Genomic DNA, 19,419 nt, shown 5'->3' on the forward strand with positions numbered 1-19,419 from the left:
ATGACATGAAAGGCAAGTGAAAAGCTAGGTGGGAACCAGAAAGAGAAGCAGGACTCATCAGGACAGACACTAACATTTCAACATGTGCGGGAGCCAGGAGCAAAATGTTTCCAACTGCAGGCAGCCATGGGGCATAAGAAGCATCAAGTACCCATACACATAGGGTGCCCCCATGCATTTCCGATTCTCCAGGGAAGCGGATATCTGGAGCAGAGGGGAACGTTTCTACCCCAACAGCAGAATTCGGCTTGTGGAAAAGTTATGCTCAAGGTTGAGATGTGCAGTACCACATGAGAGAGCAAAGCCCATGAGCCAGACACTAATGAGCTCCTGGGGATACTTCTAATTGCTTAAGGAAGCCATCTCAAAGGCAAGACGGACATCAATCAAACAGACAAATGCTGATCAGCCAGGAGCCACTCCCGCCACCTCATAGGTGACCATGTCCTGTGCTGCCTGTGGAGTGTAAGCTGTAAAGCAAGGTACACCGTTAGACCCAGTACGTGCTTACCAGTGCCTAACCGTTCCAGTGGGCAATGCCTCAGCAATCTTGTGATCAAATCCTGAGAGTCCGCGGGAAGAGCTTCATCACCTTCAGGCCACATAATTTCATCTGAAACAAAATGGAAAGTCATCATGAGGTGACTCCCTCCCTTGAGAGCAAAAGGCTGTTTGCATCAGAACAGCCAAGGTAGAAAGGAACTGGAGACTTGTAGCTGACCATTCCACAGGTGACCTGTACCAGCTCCTGGGCCAGCCAGGACCCCCCATGGCCAGTGGACTGAGGCTCCCTGTGACAGGCACCCCAAGACTGGCTGGGAGTAGGACGGGGCAAGAAATCGTAGGTTCACGGCTTGATTTTCCCATGCGCACCTCTGGCAATCAAGCCTCCTGCCCTCATGGCTGCAAAAGGCATCTCACTTGGGTCACAGTTAGGAATGAATTGAAGGACAGTCATTATGACTTGGGGCCTTAAGACAAAGTACCTCTGCTAGGGAAGTTATTTTTGCACACGAATAATGCCAGAGTGACTAAAAAGCTTGTGTTAGTCACCTAACTCTGGGAAAGCTAAGACTCCAATGTCCGCACTCAATGACTTTAAAGCTACGACAATGCTAACTCCCTGACTCACTCATCATACAGTGGGGGTGTTGCCCAATAACCTAATAAGAAGAGTTATCTTTAAAAGAAAAATTCAGCAGCAAACAAAAGAGAAGCCTGGGAAGGAGGAGCAAACCCAATCAGATATGGTCCATCTACACTACAAGAACACTCATTCGAGAGCACACCATGCTAAGGAACAGCATTCTAGAGCAGGTCACGATTAAGCTGTGCATTCTCCTCAGCCAGCTTCCTAAACGGCTTTTTGTTTCATACTGTCCTGTGTAGGGAATACATTGTCCTTCCTCCTTGCCTGGAGTCGAAAGAAGGCAGGAGTAAAAAGGAGTCTGTTAATTTAGTGGATTCCCAGCCTCTTTGGGGCCACTGAATCAATTCAAAAGACGAAACGACTGGCCCAGCGCCTGCCACCTCCCACCCAGCTGCACATGTTTAACTTGCCGCAAAGCCAGGGTTGTGCCAACGCCCAGTCAAAGTCATGAGAGAAGGCTACAAAGCCCTGCAGCCAAACGTTAATTGGTAAACATTTGTAAAGCTCTTCAAGGACCTTGGATGGAAGAGGCTACAGAAGGGCAAAAGCTCATCATTAATACACAGATGAGCTGTGCTCTGGGGCGTAACGCAGCCTGGGAAGCAGAGCCTGCCTGCTTCACAGATAGGAGACCCAGTGGCTAGGGAGCACTAACCTGAAAACCAAATGCTTCTCACCTAGTGCTGATCTAATCCAAAAAAAAAAAAAAAAAAGAGAAGAGCTAGGAACAATCAAACCCAGAAGGTCCCTCTGGAATGAAAATGAGAGCATGGACTCAAGATATTCACCATTGCTGGAGACCTACCGCTGATCACCTGCCCAAAGAGTTCTTCGGGGGTGTCTCCGAAGAAAGGGACGCAGCCCACGAGGAACTCGTACAGGATGATGCCCATGGCCCACCAGTCGACAGGCTTCCCGTAGCCTTGTATTAAGATCACCTCTGGCGCAATGTATTCGGGAGTGCCACACACCTGCATTCAAGAAGATGTTGGTAACACTGGAACTCTCCTCTAGTAACCCAGGGACTGCTGCAGCATGCCCAGAACTATGCTGGCTCCCTGAGATGGGGAGATACGGATTAACCCTGTGTGGCAAACGCCACAGCATTCCCACCCTCCCCCAGCGACCAAGACAGATGGTTTGAACCAATGGCTCCTCCCACTAGAACGTGGGATCTGGGTCTCCCAAGATCCTGGCCATACCTGCTTGTCCATGAACTCCCGAGTGTCCTTCTCAATGTGCCCTTCATACAAGTTCGTGGTCATGTTCATCAGCCCAATCTTTGACAGGCCAAAGTCCGTAAGCTTGATGTGGCCCATCGAAGTGATTAACAAACTGCAAGAGAAGGTGTATGTGTAATCTTATTGGCTCACTCCTCAGCAGAGCCCAGTACAAAGAAAGAAGGCAGAAGCAGGGCAGCGCGCCGAGAATTACACTGAAAAGGCTGGCTGCTTTCTGCTCATGCCACGGTTTTGACTTGGGATCACTCAGCCAGAAGCAGCTCCCATCTCTCCCTAGAGGGAAAGGAGACACAAAGGAAACTCCTCTCCTTTCCCTGTTTTAGACTCTAACAGCCTCTTGCCCATGCTCCTACCACCCGGAGCCCCCCCTCCTGGCCTTACTTGTCAGGCTTGAGGTCCCTGTGCACAATCCCGTAGTTGTGAAGATATTCCAGAGCTAGAACAGTCTCCGCAAAGTACATTCGGGCCATGTCGACTGGCAGAGGACCCATGTTCTTCAATAACGTTGCACAATCCCCACCTACAGAAACATACAAACTCTCCATGATCCACAGGCAACTGTGCAGCACATGGGACTGGGCTGAGGGCATCCTGCAGTATTTCAAGCAACCATTTCTTAACAGGAATGTAGGACTCCCTACACCACATCAGACCCCTGAGCTGTCAAGTCCTGGATACTGCCTCAGAGTGTCTGCAACCCGCTGCTGTAAAGAGGAAAAAGTATACCCGCCAATTGCATATGGCAGAAAAGCTTTCCTTCCTGAACCTGCATAGCCACCAAGCACCCATCTGCCAGCCCCTGCTGCTCGGCTTCAGGCAGCACTCAGGTCTCCAATTTTTGGGATCCTACATTGGTACAAGCTGAGAACAACTGTCTGCATAAACTCTTTGGCCAGCAGGCCTAAGACTGAGAAATATCAGAGGCCCCACCAGCAAGGAAGGTCTGTTGCAGCTCAAAGGCATTGGTTATCTGGTGAATGCATGTTCGTTACCTGTTTGAATGCAGCTGGACAGGAGAGGCTGTCAGAGGGAACAGATTAAATCATCATTCACAGAACAGCTTCAGAAAGCAGACTAGCTTAAAGCAGGGAGGGGTATTTTTAATTTACCATATTCTAAAACAATGCCAGTGGCTAACACCACTTTGCCCTGCACACACACAATCCCTGCAACACCCTTGGGAGGGGTATTAACCACCTCATTTCACAGAGAGGGAAACGGAGGCAGAGAGAGGCAGCACACCAACTCGTGTGCACAGACAAGCTCCTCTGAACGGGCAGCGGATGGTTTTCAAGTCTCCGTTCTGTGAAGGAAGGAGGATTCCTCTATATCTGCAGGAACAGGACAGGCATGGGGAGCAGAGGGCAGCGTGACATGTGCTCGCACAGGACATCACACAGACATTCAGCACCGAGGGGCTTGGTGGCCATGAGAGCTGTTGGGATTCTCAGGCTGCAGCCTTCACTTTGGGGATCTTTGTTTTTCTACTCCGGGACGGGCAGGTTGTTTTTTTTTTTTTTTTTTAAAGAAACCTGCTCTAACAACTACAGCCTAAGCCACCAGTCAGCCCTGGGGTGAACAGCTTGGTTCTCACCTTCCACGTACTCCATCACCATGCACAGGTGCCTTCTGGTTTCAAAAGAGCAAAACATGCTGACCACGAAGGGGTTCTCGGCAAAGGTGAGGATGTCCCTCTCCACAAACACCTGCTGGATCTGGTTCCGCAGAATGAGGTTTTGCTTGTTAATTTTCTTAATAGCAAAGCGCTGCCTGGTCTCCCTATGCCTCACCAGGTACACCGCACTAGGAGGGGAGAAAGAGATGACAGCGCCTTGCAAGCTGCAGGCACTGCAGCGTTTGTTCCTGATTGCATGGGGCTGCAGGGCTCATGCAGCTACTGGCAAGTGTATCATCAACCAGAACAGCAGGACTTGCTGCTTCAAAACACTTTTAAAGCATACAAAAACCTGCATCTCCCACAACCCAGAGCAGTTACCAGTGAGAGCAGGCGCTGAGGACACTCTGCCATGGGGTTTCTGGAGGTTTGCCATTAACCTTCCAAGGGCCGTGCTCCCCATGTGCACACAGTGATATCTGACAAGTAGGTCAATTAAAAGGGGCATTTCCAAGCAGGCTGCCAGCCGCATCCATCTTACTGAACACTGGCCTTATTTACAACCCCAGCAGCGAGGCAGGAGCCATTGTCAGAGGCGGCAAGTGGCTCTTCGCCAGAAGAATTTATGTGCAGTAGCTGTAACGACACACTCAATGGCAAAGGCTTCTCGATAATAGATTCTAGTTAAAGTTCTCCACTCAATCTGCTAAGCCTGGCACAAGATACCAGGCCTGCTCTGTTCCTCTCTGCACTCACCAGCACCGTGCTTTCTTTCCAGAGAGCTGCGATTGCTCAGTCCAGGCCCATGGCTAAGGTGATTAGTTCACACTTAGATCATTGGCAAAAAGCCAGCATTTGCTGGCATGGGTGGATCGCTCAGTGCAGCCCCAAGCCTGTGAGCTCCTGAGCACCCTGCAGTGAAGCAAAGGGCTTCTCTCCAACTTACCCATAGGCCCCATTGCTGATCAACTTGATGGTCTCAAAGTCACTCTCACAGGGTTTCCTCCGAGTAGTGGCAGCTGAGGCCCGGCTCTGAGTAAGACACACACAAATGGGTGTTTTGACTTGTCTGCACACCACACCAGAATCAACAACTCTTTGCAAACTGTGAACTGTCAAGTCAAAACTGCCTCAAGCATGTGCCCATCCTACGTATCCATGTGCCAATCTGAGGGTCCAAGTCCAGGAATAGGGGTGTCCATGAGATATGGACCTTTAAAAATGCCTGAAAATTCACACAGCTTCAGCAACCCTCTATGGATGGGACAAGTCAAACTCCAAACTTCCTGGGAATAAGGCCAGACCAGGAGGCTGTTGGCATGCAGGGTGCCAAGAGTTAATTTACTAAGTGTCGCAGAGGGGCTGGTTGGGAAATGCGAATGCTAACTCAAGCTGGATAGCCTTACTTCGTGGGAGTCGTCATTCTCTGGAGTCATGGTGTTCCCGCTATCAAAATGATCCAGCTGAACCATTTCTGCAGAAAAACAGACAGAGCTAGCCGTCAGGGATTTCACAGACAACGCAGACACGCTGCTGCTGTTTCATACGGTGGAGAAACTGAAACCCATCTGTCCTGGATTAAAGGAACTCAACCGAGATTTGCATACTGTACCATTCAGGAGGGTTTTTTGTTAGAAAACTGACCAGCTGTTCCAGACACAGGCTTGACCCTGCCACTGCAGCTAGTATCGGGCTACCAGACGGTACCGTCCACACATGAGATGCCTCAAGTGCACTGAGCAACCAGCACGGGATGCCAACTTCACCACAAGCTGCAGAGATGCTTTTGTAGAAACCTGGCCTATTCCTACTGCAGTGTCTGGGTTTGCTGCAGACACACTCGCTCTGTGGCCAATATTCTGACTGCTCAGTGGGATGTGACAGGCTGCTGTGTGTGTGGGATTGGCAAACTGGTCTGGATAAAGTAGAACAGATACAAAACTTTGCCCTCATCAAGCCACAGCCACCCTCAAGTCCTTGACTAACTTCTGGTCTTCTCACCCAGGTCTCTACAAGTACAGGCTCAGTTCATCCCCGGGCTGGGAGTACCCAAACACCGCAAGGAAGCCTGTTGTGGGGGCAGTTTACAGCCTGGCTCACAGATACCTGTCAGAAGAGAATTTTCAGGCTCTTTGAGGCCTCTGTCACTAACAAAAACTAATGCTGGGAGTAGAAAGAGTCACCATCCATATCCCACTCTGTCCTCAGATGTTTCCGCAAACAGCCACTAACAACTCTGTAGTTGTTACTCTGCAACCCCTTTGACATCGGCCTGCCTGGAGCCCAAACAACTGCTTTTGTTTTGGCCATTCATGCTGGGAAATTCAGGGTCCTGACATCAAGGGGTTAAACATTTATATAATTCTATCTACTCTGCACAGTCCTTTCTGTGTTCCTCAAGGATTAAGATTCCCCCACAGGCCTTGGCTTCCCATGGATTAAGTGTTCTTGAAAATAATCTACTGTATTTAATACGTAGCAAGCAATAAGGAAAGAGAATTTGGTTCTGGCATGGAGAGTCTTGGATACAGTCCTGGAATACACATCTCACTCCACTGCCTCACTCCAAGCATTGTTGGGTTTATCCCTGCACAGGTTGCTTCAGCACTACATGCTAATCCTTTGGCAGGTAATCAAGCCATCTGAACCTTTGCTACCACAACATCATGATAGGTACATTTCAAACAACAACAACTTGCAGGCTAATTCCAATCATTATCAGCCACAACTTTCTAAGAAACAGCGACCTGTTGGTCGGAGAGCTCTACTGTTTGGTATCATAAGCATCTATTCCAATGCAATGTGTAAGGAATAGGAGGCAGAGCTAATGATGCTACAGGAACCTTAACACTTGGGCAATTCATGAGACAGCCTGAACTCTGTGTTAACACAGATTTTTGGATGTAATGCTTATACATTTACCAAAAAACAAGATCCAAGTGGGAAGAAAGCACAAATACCATCCTGCCGCACAGTCACCTGCATTGGGGGACTTGGAGGGAGTTAAATGCTTTATGCACATTTTAGGAAACATCTGCCCTCTGACTTTACCAGAGTTGAGGGGCAAGGATAGCCAAGAGGATACACCACTGACAGTTTCCTAGGCCCTACCTGCTGGCTATGGCGTGACTGCCGACAGTCCTGGAGTGTCTGCTTTGCTTTAGTTTCATAGTGCATGTCCATCTTTGTCATTGTATCCAGCAGTGAGGTGCACTGGATCGACAAACTCTCGGGCTGTCCGTGGAGCACTTTCAATACAGGCAATGGCAGCCCAGGCTTTGCCACACCACCCCCGGCTTTGCCCTGGTGGCCCCACCCTTAGAAGAAAAGCCAATTCAGTCCTTCTCCCTTGGCTGCAAATATTAGCAAAGCTGCCATTAGCGTTAGCTGCAGTGGTGGCTTTTGGGCTGTGGGCAGCTCTTTGTCTGAGAGAAGCAAAGACTTCCAACACATGCTAACTTTGACTATCAGCAGCCATATGCGAGAGGCTCCCTCTTCTGTTCTTGACCCCCTGCCTAATCATTCAGCCAGACACAAAATCCAAGAGCTGTAAAACCTCCCTACCCTCCAGAGGGTCCTTGGCAAGCCCCAGCTGACTGACGATGTACCGTGGGATATCACTCTTTATTCCTTGGCCTACTTTAGCATGTCCTTCTGCAGCTTCCAGAAGATGATAGAATTCCTCAGGATCAAACTCCTAGCCAAAGGAGAATAAGTGCTGTCAGGAAACAAATTCTGCCTTTGTGTCCCTACATAAAACCACCTCCCCCATCACATCTCACAGGCCTCACAGTGCGCGTGCATGTAAATATTCTTAAAAAGAATCAGTAATTATCATTAATTACAATGATAGGATTCCCTTCAGCTCTGGAGTTACAGGATGCTGCTGGGCATCAGAACTCTGCAGGAGAACTGTAGCTCTCCTGACCTTGGGTTTGTGTCTGTGTTTCCAGTATAATCCCTCCCGGCTGAAAAATCCAGCCATGTGCCCATATCCCAGAATTCAGGGGCAAGCTGGCTGTGTGCCTGAGCCAGCACACCAGACTATTCCTTCCGGCTGTCAAATGTGCTAACGTGATTCTCTGGCTAACCCTACTGAGAGAGATTTGGAAATGTAACAAAGATAACTTTAGGTTTTCAAGGTGGATCAATAACCAGAGGAGAATATGTTTTGGAGGTCAAGTATAATAGATAAAAACTAGAGATGGACAGGAAAAGAAAGCAAGCAGATTAGACATTCCCACCTCAGAAGGAAACCCAGCACCATCCTGTACTGTAATATTCTTTAACCCATGGATCTAAAGATCTGAATGTCTTCATCTTATCTCTCTGGTTCAACTGAGTTCTCTAGCGGTGAGTTTGAAGCCCAGTGACCAGGTTAGTGAGTACAGTTAACCCTTCCATTAGGGTTACACTGTTACTGGGGATGGACAGAGGAGCTGCAGTTCTGTTCAGCTGGTTGGTGCATGAATATGGATCAAGCTGTTCTGCTGGAAGTGATTCTTTCTAATTTACTCCTTTAACAACAAGCACTTCCCTTTCCAAATGAGGCGTACACATGACAGAGCATGGCAGGCCACACATTCCTCCTTACCAAGCACTCCAGAAGGCGGGCAGGGCGGGATATTATTATCAGCAGCTTCCTAACCAGCTGGTCAATGAACCTCACTTCCTCGCTCTCTGAACGCTCCTGGGCCTGCAGAAGAAGAGACAAATGCCCAGGAGGTCACCAAACAGCCAGTGTCAGTGGGGGGCCAGGGTTGTAGTGAAGAGGCGATTGTGAGAACACCTAAACGCTCACATCATGAAGCATTTTCTCCAGTTTCTCCTGCAGCTCCATGAAGTAGTGTGAAGTGATGAGAGCTCCTTGGGACTTGGCCAGGCAGTCTCGGGCCAGCTCAATGATCTGATGGTGTATGAACCCCAGCACTCCATCAGCAAGGGGCAGCGTACTGCTCGGAGAGAAGCTGGTGATGGTCTCCTGCAGGCGCTCCTCCATCTGTGCTGTGGCCTGCAGGGCAGAGCAGGAGATGACGACAGTGGGACAGACCCTGATCCTGTATTCGGGTGTTAGCCATCGGCATACTCTTGCAAGTGCACCGCCTGGGGCAAGCCAGGACTGCACAAGTATAGCACATTTACACGGGACCAGCTCCTCAGCTGGAGCGAACTGGCATGGCTTCACTGAGGTCAATGGAACTGTGGCAATTTACACAAGCCTAGACTCTGGCCCTGGGGCTTGCACTGGTGCAGCTGCCCCATTTACCAAAAGCCCCAGTGCAGACACAGGCCTGGGTTCACTGTTTTATATATGAAGAGTGTGATCACTGAACATCCTTCTGAGAAGATTCCTGGGCAGACCCATGTGGTCCAAACAATCCTAACCACAGGACAGGCCTCTCAGTCTGATAGTGCATCGGAGATGGGTAATTTCCAAGTGATCTGAAACTCAGCAGGTACCAGCTCTTTCCCCAATAAACCTTTAAGTAGAAACATGTGAAACGACAGGATGGATGAAAACAAAGGAGCTTTTTGCGTCGTTTATTATCTCCCCAGGCAGGCCCGCAGCCAGGAAATTGCCAGCTGACAAAATGGAAAAGTCTGCTGCTCAAAGCTACATTAACTCTGAGCTGTTGTGCCCAGGCAACGCAACATGGGAGCCCGAATCCCAGCTAGCACAGAACAGGAGGCTGGCACGCACTGGGCTGCCCTTTGTGACTGCAGTGTGCCAGCTGCGTACAAAGTAACTGTTCTGAGCCTCACATTGGGGATGTGCTGGAAAAAGTGTTCCCTTGACGGCATGTGATGGGGCGGTGTCATGGCACCAATGAAGCTGAGCAAACATCTGGAACAAGAATTTCCAGACTTTTGTGATATGATGTCTCACTATTTGAGCCTGTGCTGTAACTGCACTGATATTGTTTCATTTGGAAATCACAACATGATCTTCATGACATAAAACACTGACATTGTTTTAACTAAGAAGTGGTCTCCAGCGACTGTTACTGATAGTTTCATGTTACTGCGGTAAGATGTGCTCCTCACTAACTAAGAGAGCTCCCCCCCAAGGAATTTACTAGGTTTCCAGCACCCTCACACACCACCTCCCGTAACATATACTATCTCCCAGGACAAAGAACAGAAATTATTTTGCTGGAGACTGACTTGCTGAAAAGCTGAAGATACACTATGGCCAAATCATCTTTCTGAGCTCCAGGCAGTTACCTTCGGGAACCGTTCCTTGTAGACGTGATTCATCATAACAATCTCATTATCAAAAGCGCCGCTTGTTCGTCCAGGGCTGGGGAGAAAGAACCAGTTTATCTTCAGAAAGCCGAGTAATTAAGCGTTTGTGCAGTCTTAAATGCCTCTGGAGACTCATCATAGTTGGTTTGCTATTCATGACATCCAACTTCCATGTTTCACAAGTCATTAAAGCACATTCACACCAAGCACTCAGCAATGTTAGTGACTTCTCCAGTGCTCCTCCACCCGCCAATGGCTCCCTGCTGCTCCAGTCCAGAGACCCCTGTACCCTGCCACCAAAAGCAGCACAAATCAATGCTGTCTATTGGAATGCACTTCATTCCTCACTCCCCAAACCCTGCCCTTCCACATTCCCAATGTGCACCCCTACTTCTTATTCTACCCACTGATCTCTCCAGGGGGAGAGACTGGCAGACAGAAGAAACTGCCTGATAGCTGTCTGATCTGAATAACTGCAGTAACTCATGGCATTTATAAACCATGGTAGTTTTGAATCTAGGTCTCCAGAGCTGAGAGACTAATGGACCAATTTCAATTTCCTTTAAAGAAAGGGCTCATCCTTTTGCTTTCCCTTGGTGTTATTTCTGCCCCAGTCTCCACCTTAATGCCACTGGAGAAATGACTAGACCACACCCAGCTGTGACAGGCCAGCAATGTGCAGACAATCAGGGCCCTGAAATCTGCTGCCGTTGTTGCCTTTTCACTCGTGGCAGACAAAAACCTGATTTCATTGTTGGTTTTTGCAGGGCACAGACAGATCTTCATATTAATTTTTATCTTTGTAGCCCACCAGTGAACTCAACTGACCCTTCTTTCTCCCCTGGCCACAATGCCACCAATGGAATCTTAATCCTGTTACACAAGCCAGTTACAGGGAGCAGCCAGCAACCAAGGTATACACATGCCAAGATCAAAACCAGTTTCAACTCTCCCCCCATTCTAATCCCAGTAATTAAGAAGTAAACCGTATCTTAGTGTGGGGTTCTTTCTATTTGTTATGTGCAAGTGATAGCAGTTTTATAACTACATTTCTTTGGTAAAACATTCATCCGCTTGTGAAGCCCTTGAGATAATTAATCTAATTTTAATGAAATTTCAGGTGATAAAGCCCAGGACCAATTAGAGCTCTCACCTAATAAGAGCCCAGAGACGCCTGGGTACAAACGAGGCTTCTAAACCCATCCCACAATGGGAAAAAGTATTTAACCAAAATAGTCCCTGTAAGAAATGCAAACTTGCTGCACTTGACAACTGGAGAACAAGCCAATGAATGGACACTTGACTGATAAGACATTTCCAATGCACAGCAAGTCTATGAAGGGGCACTGGCAAATTCAGGAGGTCGGCATATTTAGTTCGTAGCAGGTCTGCATGTACGTTGCAGATGAGGAGGAGTTGCCAGGCACTCTTGCTTGTACCTCTCTGCTCCCATCCCATGGTCCACCTTTGTTGTGAATTTCATGCAATGTGCCTAAATACAAGACGGGAACAGACAGATGCAGCTTCACACAAAAATACTGCTTGTCTGACACCTCTGAGAATGCTGTATACCTGCTTGCTGTTCTGGGTCTGAAAAAGCAATGGCTGGGGAGAACATGGGTGAGGGCAGGAGGGAAGAAAAAAGGCATTGCCCAGAGCACCTAGCTTTTATTGAATACATGTAATGCTTTTAGGTCCATTTACATAAACCAATTTTTTTTAATCTTTCAATGATAAGACTAATTTCTGGCTCTTCACTTTGAGCCCAACCTGCAATAGGGTCTGCAAGGCCACACTGTCAGGCATGCACAGATCTGATCTCCAGGTCCGGTCTTTTAATTGAGAAACACCTCTCAATCTGCTATGACCAACCCAAGGGTCAGTGTGGAGAGATGAGTCCCAAACTGAGGGACACAAAAACACCAGAGCAAGGAGCATCAAACAAAGTTTTTGTAACCTCAGCCTCAAGAACCTGTATCTCAGGTGTAAACAGTTCCTGGTAACAACAGCCTCATCCTAGCAGACTTGTAAACCAAGTCCAGAGGGAGAGTCACACGAGAGGCAGGGAGAAACTGATTGCACTGTGGCTTGGAATCACACTCCCACCATTTTCCATGTGTGAAGGCTGTGTAGGGAAAGCAGTGGCGTTTTGTAGAGCAATGGCCATGTAATGAAGTGCAGAAAGTACCAAGTTTCATGCCCCAAACTCCCACAGAAGGTGGAGAATCAGATGGGCAGTCACCATAATGGGCACAGCCTCCCTAGGGCCAGGTTATGCCATAACTGTCCACTAGGGGCTTCTTGTACCTTCCTGGGAAGCAGCTGGGGCCAGACTGTGTCAGAGAGAGGATACTGGACTAGATGGGCCTGATCCAGTCTGGCAATCCCGGCTTGAACAATGAAATGCCTCCTTCCCCAGCACCGTTTAGGAGCAGCCAGAGGCTTTGGATACCTTAGGCTCCTGGATCGTGGCCGCAGGCAGGGTGAACGGCGTCCCTCCTCGTCCGTGACGCTCTCTGTGCTGCGGAAATGCTTAGAGAGGAAATGCAGCTCATCAGCGGTGGGCTGATACGGTAACTGGTGCAGACGCTCCTGAGAGGATGAAGACGACTGGATAGAACAACAAATGCATGCAGTTAGGAGACAACTAAATTCCTCCAATGGAGCAGGATGGAAACAGAGTGTTCATTAGAAACAGCTGCCTCAAAACCCATTACTAGACTGGAAATACTGATGAGCAGCGTGTGGAACTTGCTTTTTACAAACCTTCCCAAATTTGCTGCGCGTAAGCATAAAAAATGGATGGCACTAGCCACCTCAAACACCATGAGATCAGGCATTGTCCACGCCACCTCAGACAACTCTCACCTGCAGCCCCTCTGCTACTCTCGCTCCCTACAGACAGCTCTGTTGATGCCCCTCTGTTCCAGTCTGTAGCATCCTCTTCTGTTACAGCCTGGGCTCCCCAAATAGCTCTGCAGTACATCCCAGTCCTGACATGCAGCCCCAGGTATTAATTTGCACAAAAAGGAACCTGCCATCTATAAAGAGTTGCTGCTAACTCAGAACACACTGTAAAAATAACATCTGAACAGATGGACGTGGCCGAGAAGCCCCCGAGAATGCAATGTTGAGGGATGGAGACTACAGAGCTCAGGGGAGATTCACACAGTAGCACCGTCCCCTTCGGAGGGAGCAGAGTCCAGAGCCTGACTCACCGACTGGCTTAAAAGAGGGCACCTGGGCCTGAGGAGACAGAGTGGGTGAATCGGGATTAGCAGGTGAGAGCTGCTAGGGACCAGGAGACTGAGGAAGGTCTCAGGGCTCATGAAAGAGGGAGGAATGGTCAGGAAGCCAGTGGAAGGGGCTAGCCAGCTCACCTTCTTGCCCCACAGAGCCAGAGCCGGGAGGGTGAGAATGGCTAGGAGACCAGATGGGGCTAGCCTGCTGAGCTTCCTCCTCTACCAGAGAAGGCAGGAGAGGGCTGCAGACCGAGAGCAGCAGAGGGAGATGCCTGCTGGCTTTCTGGGCTGGAGAGCAGAAGCCAGAGGACCAGAGAGGGCTGAAGCCCGGGAAGAGGCATGGTGCGGGACACTAGCACTACACTGGACAGAAGAATGTGTGACAGACACTGAGGTTGTTCATTGATGGACTGTGAGGACCTGTTTTGTTACAGTTTGTGCACAAAGAGCTTTTATTTGTATTCAATTAACCCTCCAAGGGCTATATTTATACGCAAGGACTGTTTAGATTATTTCTGGGAACAACTGAAAGGGAAACTGAGGCAGGCACACTGGACATGCCACAGCCTGCCCTGTGACACTCCACTACAGATGGCTGGATAACTTTACCGAGACTGTGGAACTGGGGGTGTTGGTCCCATAGCCAGATGAGGGCAATGAAGCCAGCGACCACCTTCTGCCATCAGCCCTGCAAGAGGAAACACATGGATCACACAGGGAAAACTTTGTTTAAATGCAAATAAAGGAACAATGAATATCAAAGTGCTGTGGGCAGTAACGCCCCTGGCTCTGGCCCAGCCAACTGCAATCCCAAAGCCTCTTACACCAAATGTATTTTGATATCACTTCACATCAGTGATAATGATGTGCAATTAATTTCCTGGCTGAGGGGAATGTAATGCCACAGTCCTAGAAACTAGGGTATGTCCCTTGCTGCAGCAGAGGGACAAACTGGTGCACATGTCCCTATGAACCGGTGCTGTTCTGAGTCAGTGAGTGGGGTAACAACTCCAGCGTGCCTGTAGCATGTGACAGCTCTATCCTGTGCTCTTTCCATGCTGCGCTTGAACAAATCCGCTTAGGGAGGGAAAAAACGTTAGGTTATGATTTTTCATTAGAGTAAACTTTGGGCACCTGGGATTTTTTTCTACAAACAGCACAATTCCTAAGGACATATGAAAAGAGAATACAAGCATGATGGATGCACCCCCACCCCACCCTCAGTTATAAACAAGGTGCCAGAAATTTAAAACCTAGAATGGTATTTTTGCTGGGAGTGGTTTATAGTAGACCAAGGAACTGGGACTCCAGCCCAGGGCTCTACACCCAACCAGGTCACTGACTCACTGGGTAAGTCACTTCACCTCTCTGGGCCTCAGTTTCCCCATCTACAACTCAAGAATCAGGCTAGCCCAGCTGTCCTGAATCCACAGGGTCGGTGCTAAGCCCCAGTTTTTAAACAGTCTCTTGGAGGAACCCCTTTAGTAATGCAGACCTCCAGGGTCTCGCTGTTCCTTCAGGGCAGGCCACGCAGCCACACCGCCTTCGAGACTGAGCCTCTGGGCTTCAGCCCTCCTGCTTCATGCCATGACTTCTGCTCTGGGAGTCCAACTGAGAGACTCCTGGGCTCAAGACTTGTGCACTCCTCAGGGAGTGATGTACCCCAGCCAGCATTTACAAGGACATTGCACAGCGTTTTTCAAACAGAGTAGGGTTAATTAGTCAACTGGAACTCAACACTGGAAGTCCTTAGGCTAACACACAGAAATGAAGGTGAAAACATAGTTCATTCCAACCAAGCCAGAGCAAGCCACCAGCCAAACTGTAGTGAATTCCTTTTAGGGTCCATCTCTCTTGGACTTCTCTCAGTCACAGATCAGAACAGACAGCTTCTTCCAGAAGCCCACTCTTTATCCCCTGCTGGTCACCTCCCAGTCCTTTGTCTCCCAGTTCCTGCGCACACACATAACTCCCCACTGCTGAGTGGAGTGTTGTTCAGTCCTTGGGGCTTCCATTGTCCTTCTGGACCCTCTGCTGGTTTTGTAATGACTATTCACTACAGCCCAGCCAGCAAGCACTGCTGCCAAGAATAGACTTACCCCTTTTCCCTTCACTGTGTAGCAATGCAAAGGATAGAGGGAAACTGAGGCACACCTTGGATTCGTGAAAGTATTACAGAAAATTCCCACTTCATCCCAGGAGCTTGCTGGGATAAGTTATTAGAATTGGCCAAGACCTCACAGTAAAGCCTCTTGCAATGCCAAGGGCTCTCTGCACCAGGAGCCGGCTCAGCCTCGTAAGTTACTTGGTTATCATTTTTCGGTTTTCCCATCATTAGCATTTTGAGAATAAAATGTCTTTCGCTATATCCTAGCTCTTTCCCATCTGGCAAACAAGGCGTTAATTCTACGCATTTTCCCTAATGATGCTTGAAATTAAACATGACCTCCTGATTGTTTATTTCTGCCTGTGTACACCAGAGAGGTTAATAGCATCAATCCAGCTAAGAGCCCGGAGAGCCATTTCCATCTCCACCCTGCACAAGCAGTGGCTATTTTTTCTGGTGACCTAGTTGTAGATTTTAGATAAGCAGCTGTTTAGAATCCAGGACACTGTTGATAATCTGGTGGGAAGTTTTAAAGTGGGGAAGAATTTGGGTCTGAACTCCTGGCTAACGGCCGGGTGAAGGGAACAGAGCTGTGTCTGTTCTTGTAGCGGCAGAGAATTATGGAAGCCAGCCACAGACTGATTAAATCTGGCACTGCCACAGTGGGGGTTACACTCAGGACAAGCAAGGTACAAACACACAGCAACAAGGGCAGGCCAAAGTGGAGCAGGCATTACACACTGAACACTGGATTCTGCACCTCTCTCTGGAAAGGCTTGGTTCCTTCTTGTAATTACCTGTCAGTCCGAGGAGCATGACTGCAGGGTGGTGGGTGGATTATCAGCCAGGAAGAGGGAGCGAGACACAGTGGCAGAGGAAAGAGACAAAAAGAGGAAAAAAGAACTAGAAGGTAACTGAGAATAACTCTCCCAGGCTTGCTGTCATTTCGTAGCTCATAGGTTACCGTATTCTCTCTGTTCCAGGGGAACACTGACAGCCCTAGCAGGCACCACAGCTCACGCAAGCTCCGAAAAGCTAACGGGAAACTCTGGGGACAAATTTTTCAGCTAACTGAGTGCTATGATGCCCCTTTGTGCTGTGCTCTAATTTATAAAGGGACTCAGGAAAGAGGGTCTTCTCTTCCTATCCTGCTGGGGCTGTCTCTAAACACACACCCCACAACACAATATAAGGGGTTTTCCTTTGTTGTGTTCTGGCTTGAGTCAGGTACAGGGCAGGCAGGGCTTGTGCAGTGACTCTGCCATTGGACCTCTTCAGTCCAAGCCCTGCTAATCCCCTTGGCCCTTTTACTCCAGTCATGGGCAACTCTTGAGCAGAGACTGATTATCACACTAACCTGTGCCATAGACTAGTGAAAGCATATGATGAGACCCAAAGCCATTCTCACCCATGACCACATGCACCATGTGGACACTGATCTCTGGAGGTGAAAGGCAGCAGCCAACAGTCACCAACTGCACCACATCTGCCATGGAAACAGTACTGTAACTGAGAGCTCCCCAAGGCCAAGAGGTAACCTTGTTTGCTGGCATTTACCTTCTGTGCTGGGGCCAGGAAGGGGAAGTGGGAGGCTGAGGGAAGAAGGAAGCAAGTCCCAGCTTACCTGCGAGCAAAGGGAAAGTTGACAGACGTGCTAGTTGAGAAGTTTCGTGGGCTATCCAATGGGCTGCTCCCAGCTGCACACAGAGAGAGAGAGAGAGAAATTAATGCAACATCTGAGTTGTGATAGCCAGACCAGTGGTTTGTGGTCTGGGATCTTGCCTCTGACAGCAGCTGCTATTTAAGGTTAAAGAGTCACAAAGTGAATTGTCCTGTCAATATTTCTTGTATTCCTATTGGAAAATAAACCCATTCCCTGAAGACAGGAGCATCCTGCTGGGAGGTAACTGTCCCTGTCCCAGACAACTGCAGCCGCTACGACGAGACAGTTAAAAAACGCCCTCCACAGCTATCTTTATTTATTAACCCATGTCATGTGCAGCTGCCACTCTGTAATAGATCAAACGCGCTTCAGAGAAACCCATGTCTAACACGCACTTCCGTTACTGCTGAAACACTGCTGGCATACAGCATCTTCACATAGCAAATGCACCATCGAGAAGGGATTTCATAACAACTTGAAGAAAAAAACCACAAGGGCAACCCAGTATTGCCCTTCCAGTCCTTTCAGTCACATGATTCCAATGAAGAATCCTGCAAGGGACTGAAGGTACCAGCCAGCTGTTTGACAGTCAGGAGGAGGTTGCCTTCAAGATTCTTAAGGGTCATGCACTGCCCCTTCAAACTAGCCAGGGTAAAACCATTGCAGGCACATAGCCTGCTCCCCAGAGCTCAGACCTTCCCTACCTGTAGGCACAGAAAGCGGGGATAGAGGACGTGAGAGGGTTGGAGACGGTGTTCCCACCACCAGGCTTTTCCTGTTACTGCTTCGGCAGCTAGAAAGGAAAACAGAGTTTAATTGTTGCATGGCTCCAAGATGCCAAAGCAAAGGGGGCATGGAAGTTGATAAGGCTTTGGGGGTTATAAATCACCTCAACACACCAAGTGCTTTACTTTACAACTGTAGCACACCCGATCCATGCAGGAGAGCCCCCCAGAGCTCAGCACCTCTGGTAGAACAGACTACGGTGAGCCCAGCAAAAGGGAAGAGCGTGGCATCTCTAACGATTCTGAAGAGGGCTGGCATGATTATATTTCATAGGAAACTGTCTCACACAGGCCCACTTCTGGTTCCAACTGGAAGTAGGGAACGATGACTCACAGACCGTTAGCCAATATCCAGCAATTAAGAATAAGAAAGAGCCCAAAGGTCCTAAAACAGAGGAAGCAAAGAAGAAACTGCCAAGTGGTTTCAGGCCCCAAATTTTTCCCTCTTTAAAATGAGAGTTTGATGGAAAATTCCCTCTGGTTCCTAAATCCACCATCATAACCAAAGAATAAATAAATCACTGTTGTTTATGAGCTAACTTTAAACCACTTTGCTCTGATGCCTAGGAGCCTGAATAGACTATCATGTCCTATTGTCAGAGCTGCAGAGACACCACTGGTGAAGTGGTGCTAGCTTCTGCTCCATAAGAGACATCTACATCCTCAGCTTCCCCTTTTGACTGCGCTCCGTTCCTGTATTCAAATGCTAGGACTTTGGTGACTATCTCCCCTGGCAAGAGGTTCAATCTGGAGAAACTTCTATACACAAAGGATGGGGAAAGCAGAGCAAGAAACCAAGTGCGCGACAGGGTCAGAAAAGAGCGGAGAATCTTTTGCTACCTGGAAAACTCTTCGAGTACTCAATCCAAGCAAAGGAATCAGTGTTATAACTACAGATAATTCAATCATCTGACTTACCCCTATAACAGCTATTATAGCACAGAGGAGAAGCATTACAGCCTGCAAATCCACAAACGCTCACTGTCTTGAAATCTGACCCAGGGGCTGTGTCCCTGAGTGCCGACTGCCCCATAAGTGCCCTTAACAGAGAATCTCCAACCTCAAATATTCAAAAATCATGAGCCAAGCCCCTCAAAGATCATGAGATTGTAAAAAATCTTGGGGGGTTCTTTTTGTTGTTGTTTTTCTTTTTGAGAACTTTGCCACTGTTAGCCACAGGGCTGGTCCCCGGCCGGGATAAAAGAGGAGGATTCTTCAGTTAGGTTTGCGACCCACTCAGCTAAAAGTGACCTGCAACAGAAACAGTTCAGTTAAACTAAAACCTGAAGACAGTGGGTGCAGATGGAGCTCAAGACCCAAGTATGACAGATCTCAGTGAAAGCCAAAAGAAAGCGGAAATCTTGAGACAT

The 19,419-nt window shown here is 48.6% G+C and overlaps 1 protein-coding gene across 2 annotated transcripts in view; it reads right to left on the reverse strand.

Annotated features, from left to right (window-relative positions):
• MAST3 (microtubule associated serine/threonine kinase 3) overlaps window positions 1-19,419 on the reverse strand; it is a 68,116-nt gene that overhangs the window by 15,636 nt on the left and 33,061 nt on the right. The window contains exons 4-19 of one of the 2 annotated variants that reach the window (XM_067561008.1): window positions 17,969-18,057; window positions 17,226-17,298; window positions 16,399-16,419; window positions 14,104-14,182; window positions 12,705-12,862; window positions 10,232-10,307; window positions 8,808-9,017; window positions 8,601-8,702; window positions 7,571-7,703; window positions 5,413-5,480; window positions 4,953-5,038; window positions 3,986-4,194; window positions 2,773-2,911; window positions 2,353-2,485; window positions 1,956-2,121; window positions 512-613 (exon numbers count right to left, since the gene is read on the reverse strand). In XM_067561008.1, coding sequence (XP_067417109.1) covers window positions 512-613; window positions 1,956-2,121; window positions 2,353-2,485; window positions 2,773-2,911; window positions 3,986-4,194; window positions 4,953-5,038; window positions 5,413-5,480; window positions 7,571-7,703; window positions 8,601-8,702; window positions 8,808-9,017; window positions 10,232-10,307; window positions 12,705-12,862; window positions 14,104-14,182; window positions 16,399-16,419; window positions 17,226-17,298; window positions 17,969-18,057 — 1,844 coding nt within the window. The remainder of the gene's footprint in view (window positions 1-511; window positions 614-1,955; window positions 2,122-2,352; window positions 2,486-2,772; window positions 2,912-3,985; window positions 4,195-4,952; window positions 5,039-5,412; window positions 5,481-7,570; window positions 7,704-8,600; window positions 8,703-8,807; window positions 9,018-10,231; window positions 10,308-12,704; window positions 12,863-14,103; window positions 14,183-16,398; window positions 16,420-17,225; window positions 17,299-17,968; window positions 18,058-19,419) is intronic. The other variant, XM_067561017.1, reaches the window with a different exon arrangement.

This window comes from Emydura macquarii, unplaced genomic scaffold (genome assembly GCF_026122565.2).
Source record: "Emydura macquarii macquarii isolate MOO-44397 ecotype Brisbane River unplaced genomic scaffold, CSIRO-AGI_Emac_v2 contig_306, whole genome shotgun sequence".
Taxonomy (NCBI): domain Eukaryota; kingdom Metazoa; phylum Chordata; order Testudines; family Chelidae; genus Emydura; species Emydura macquarii.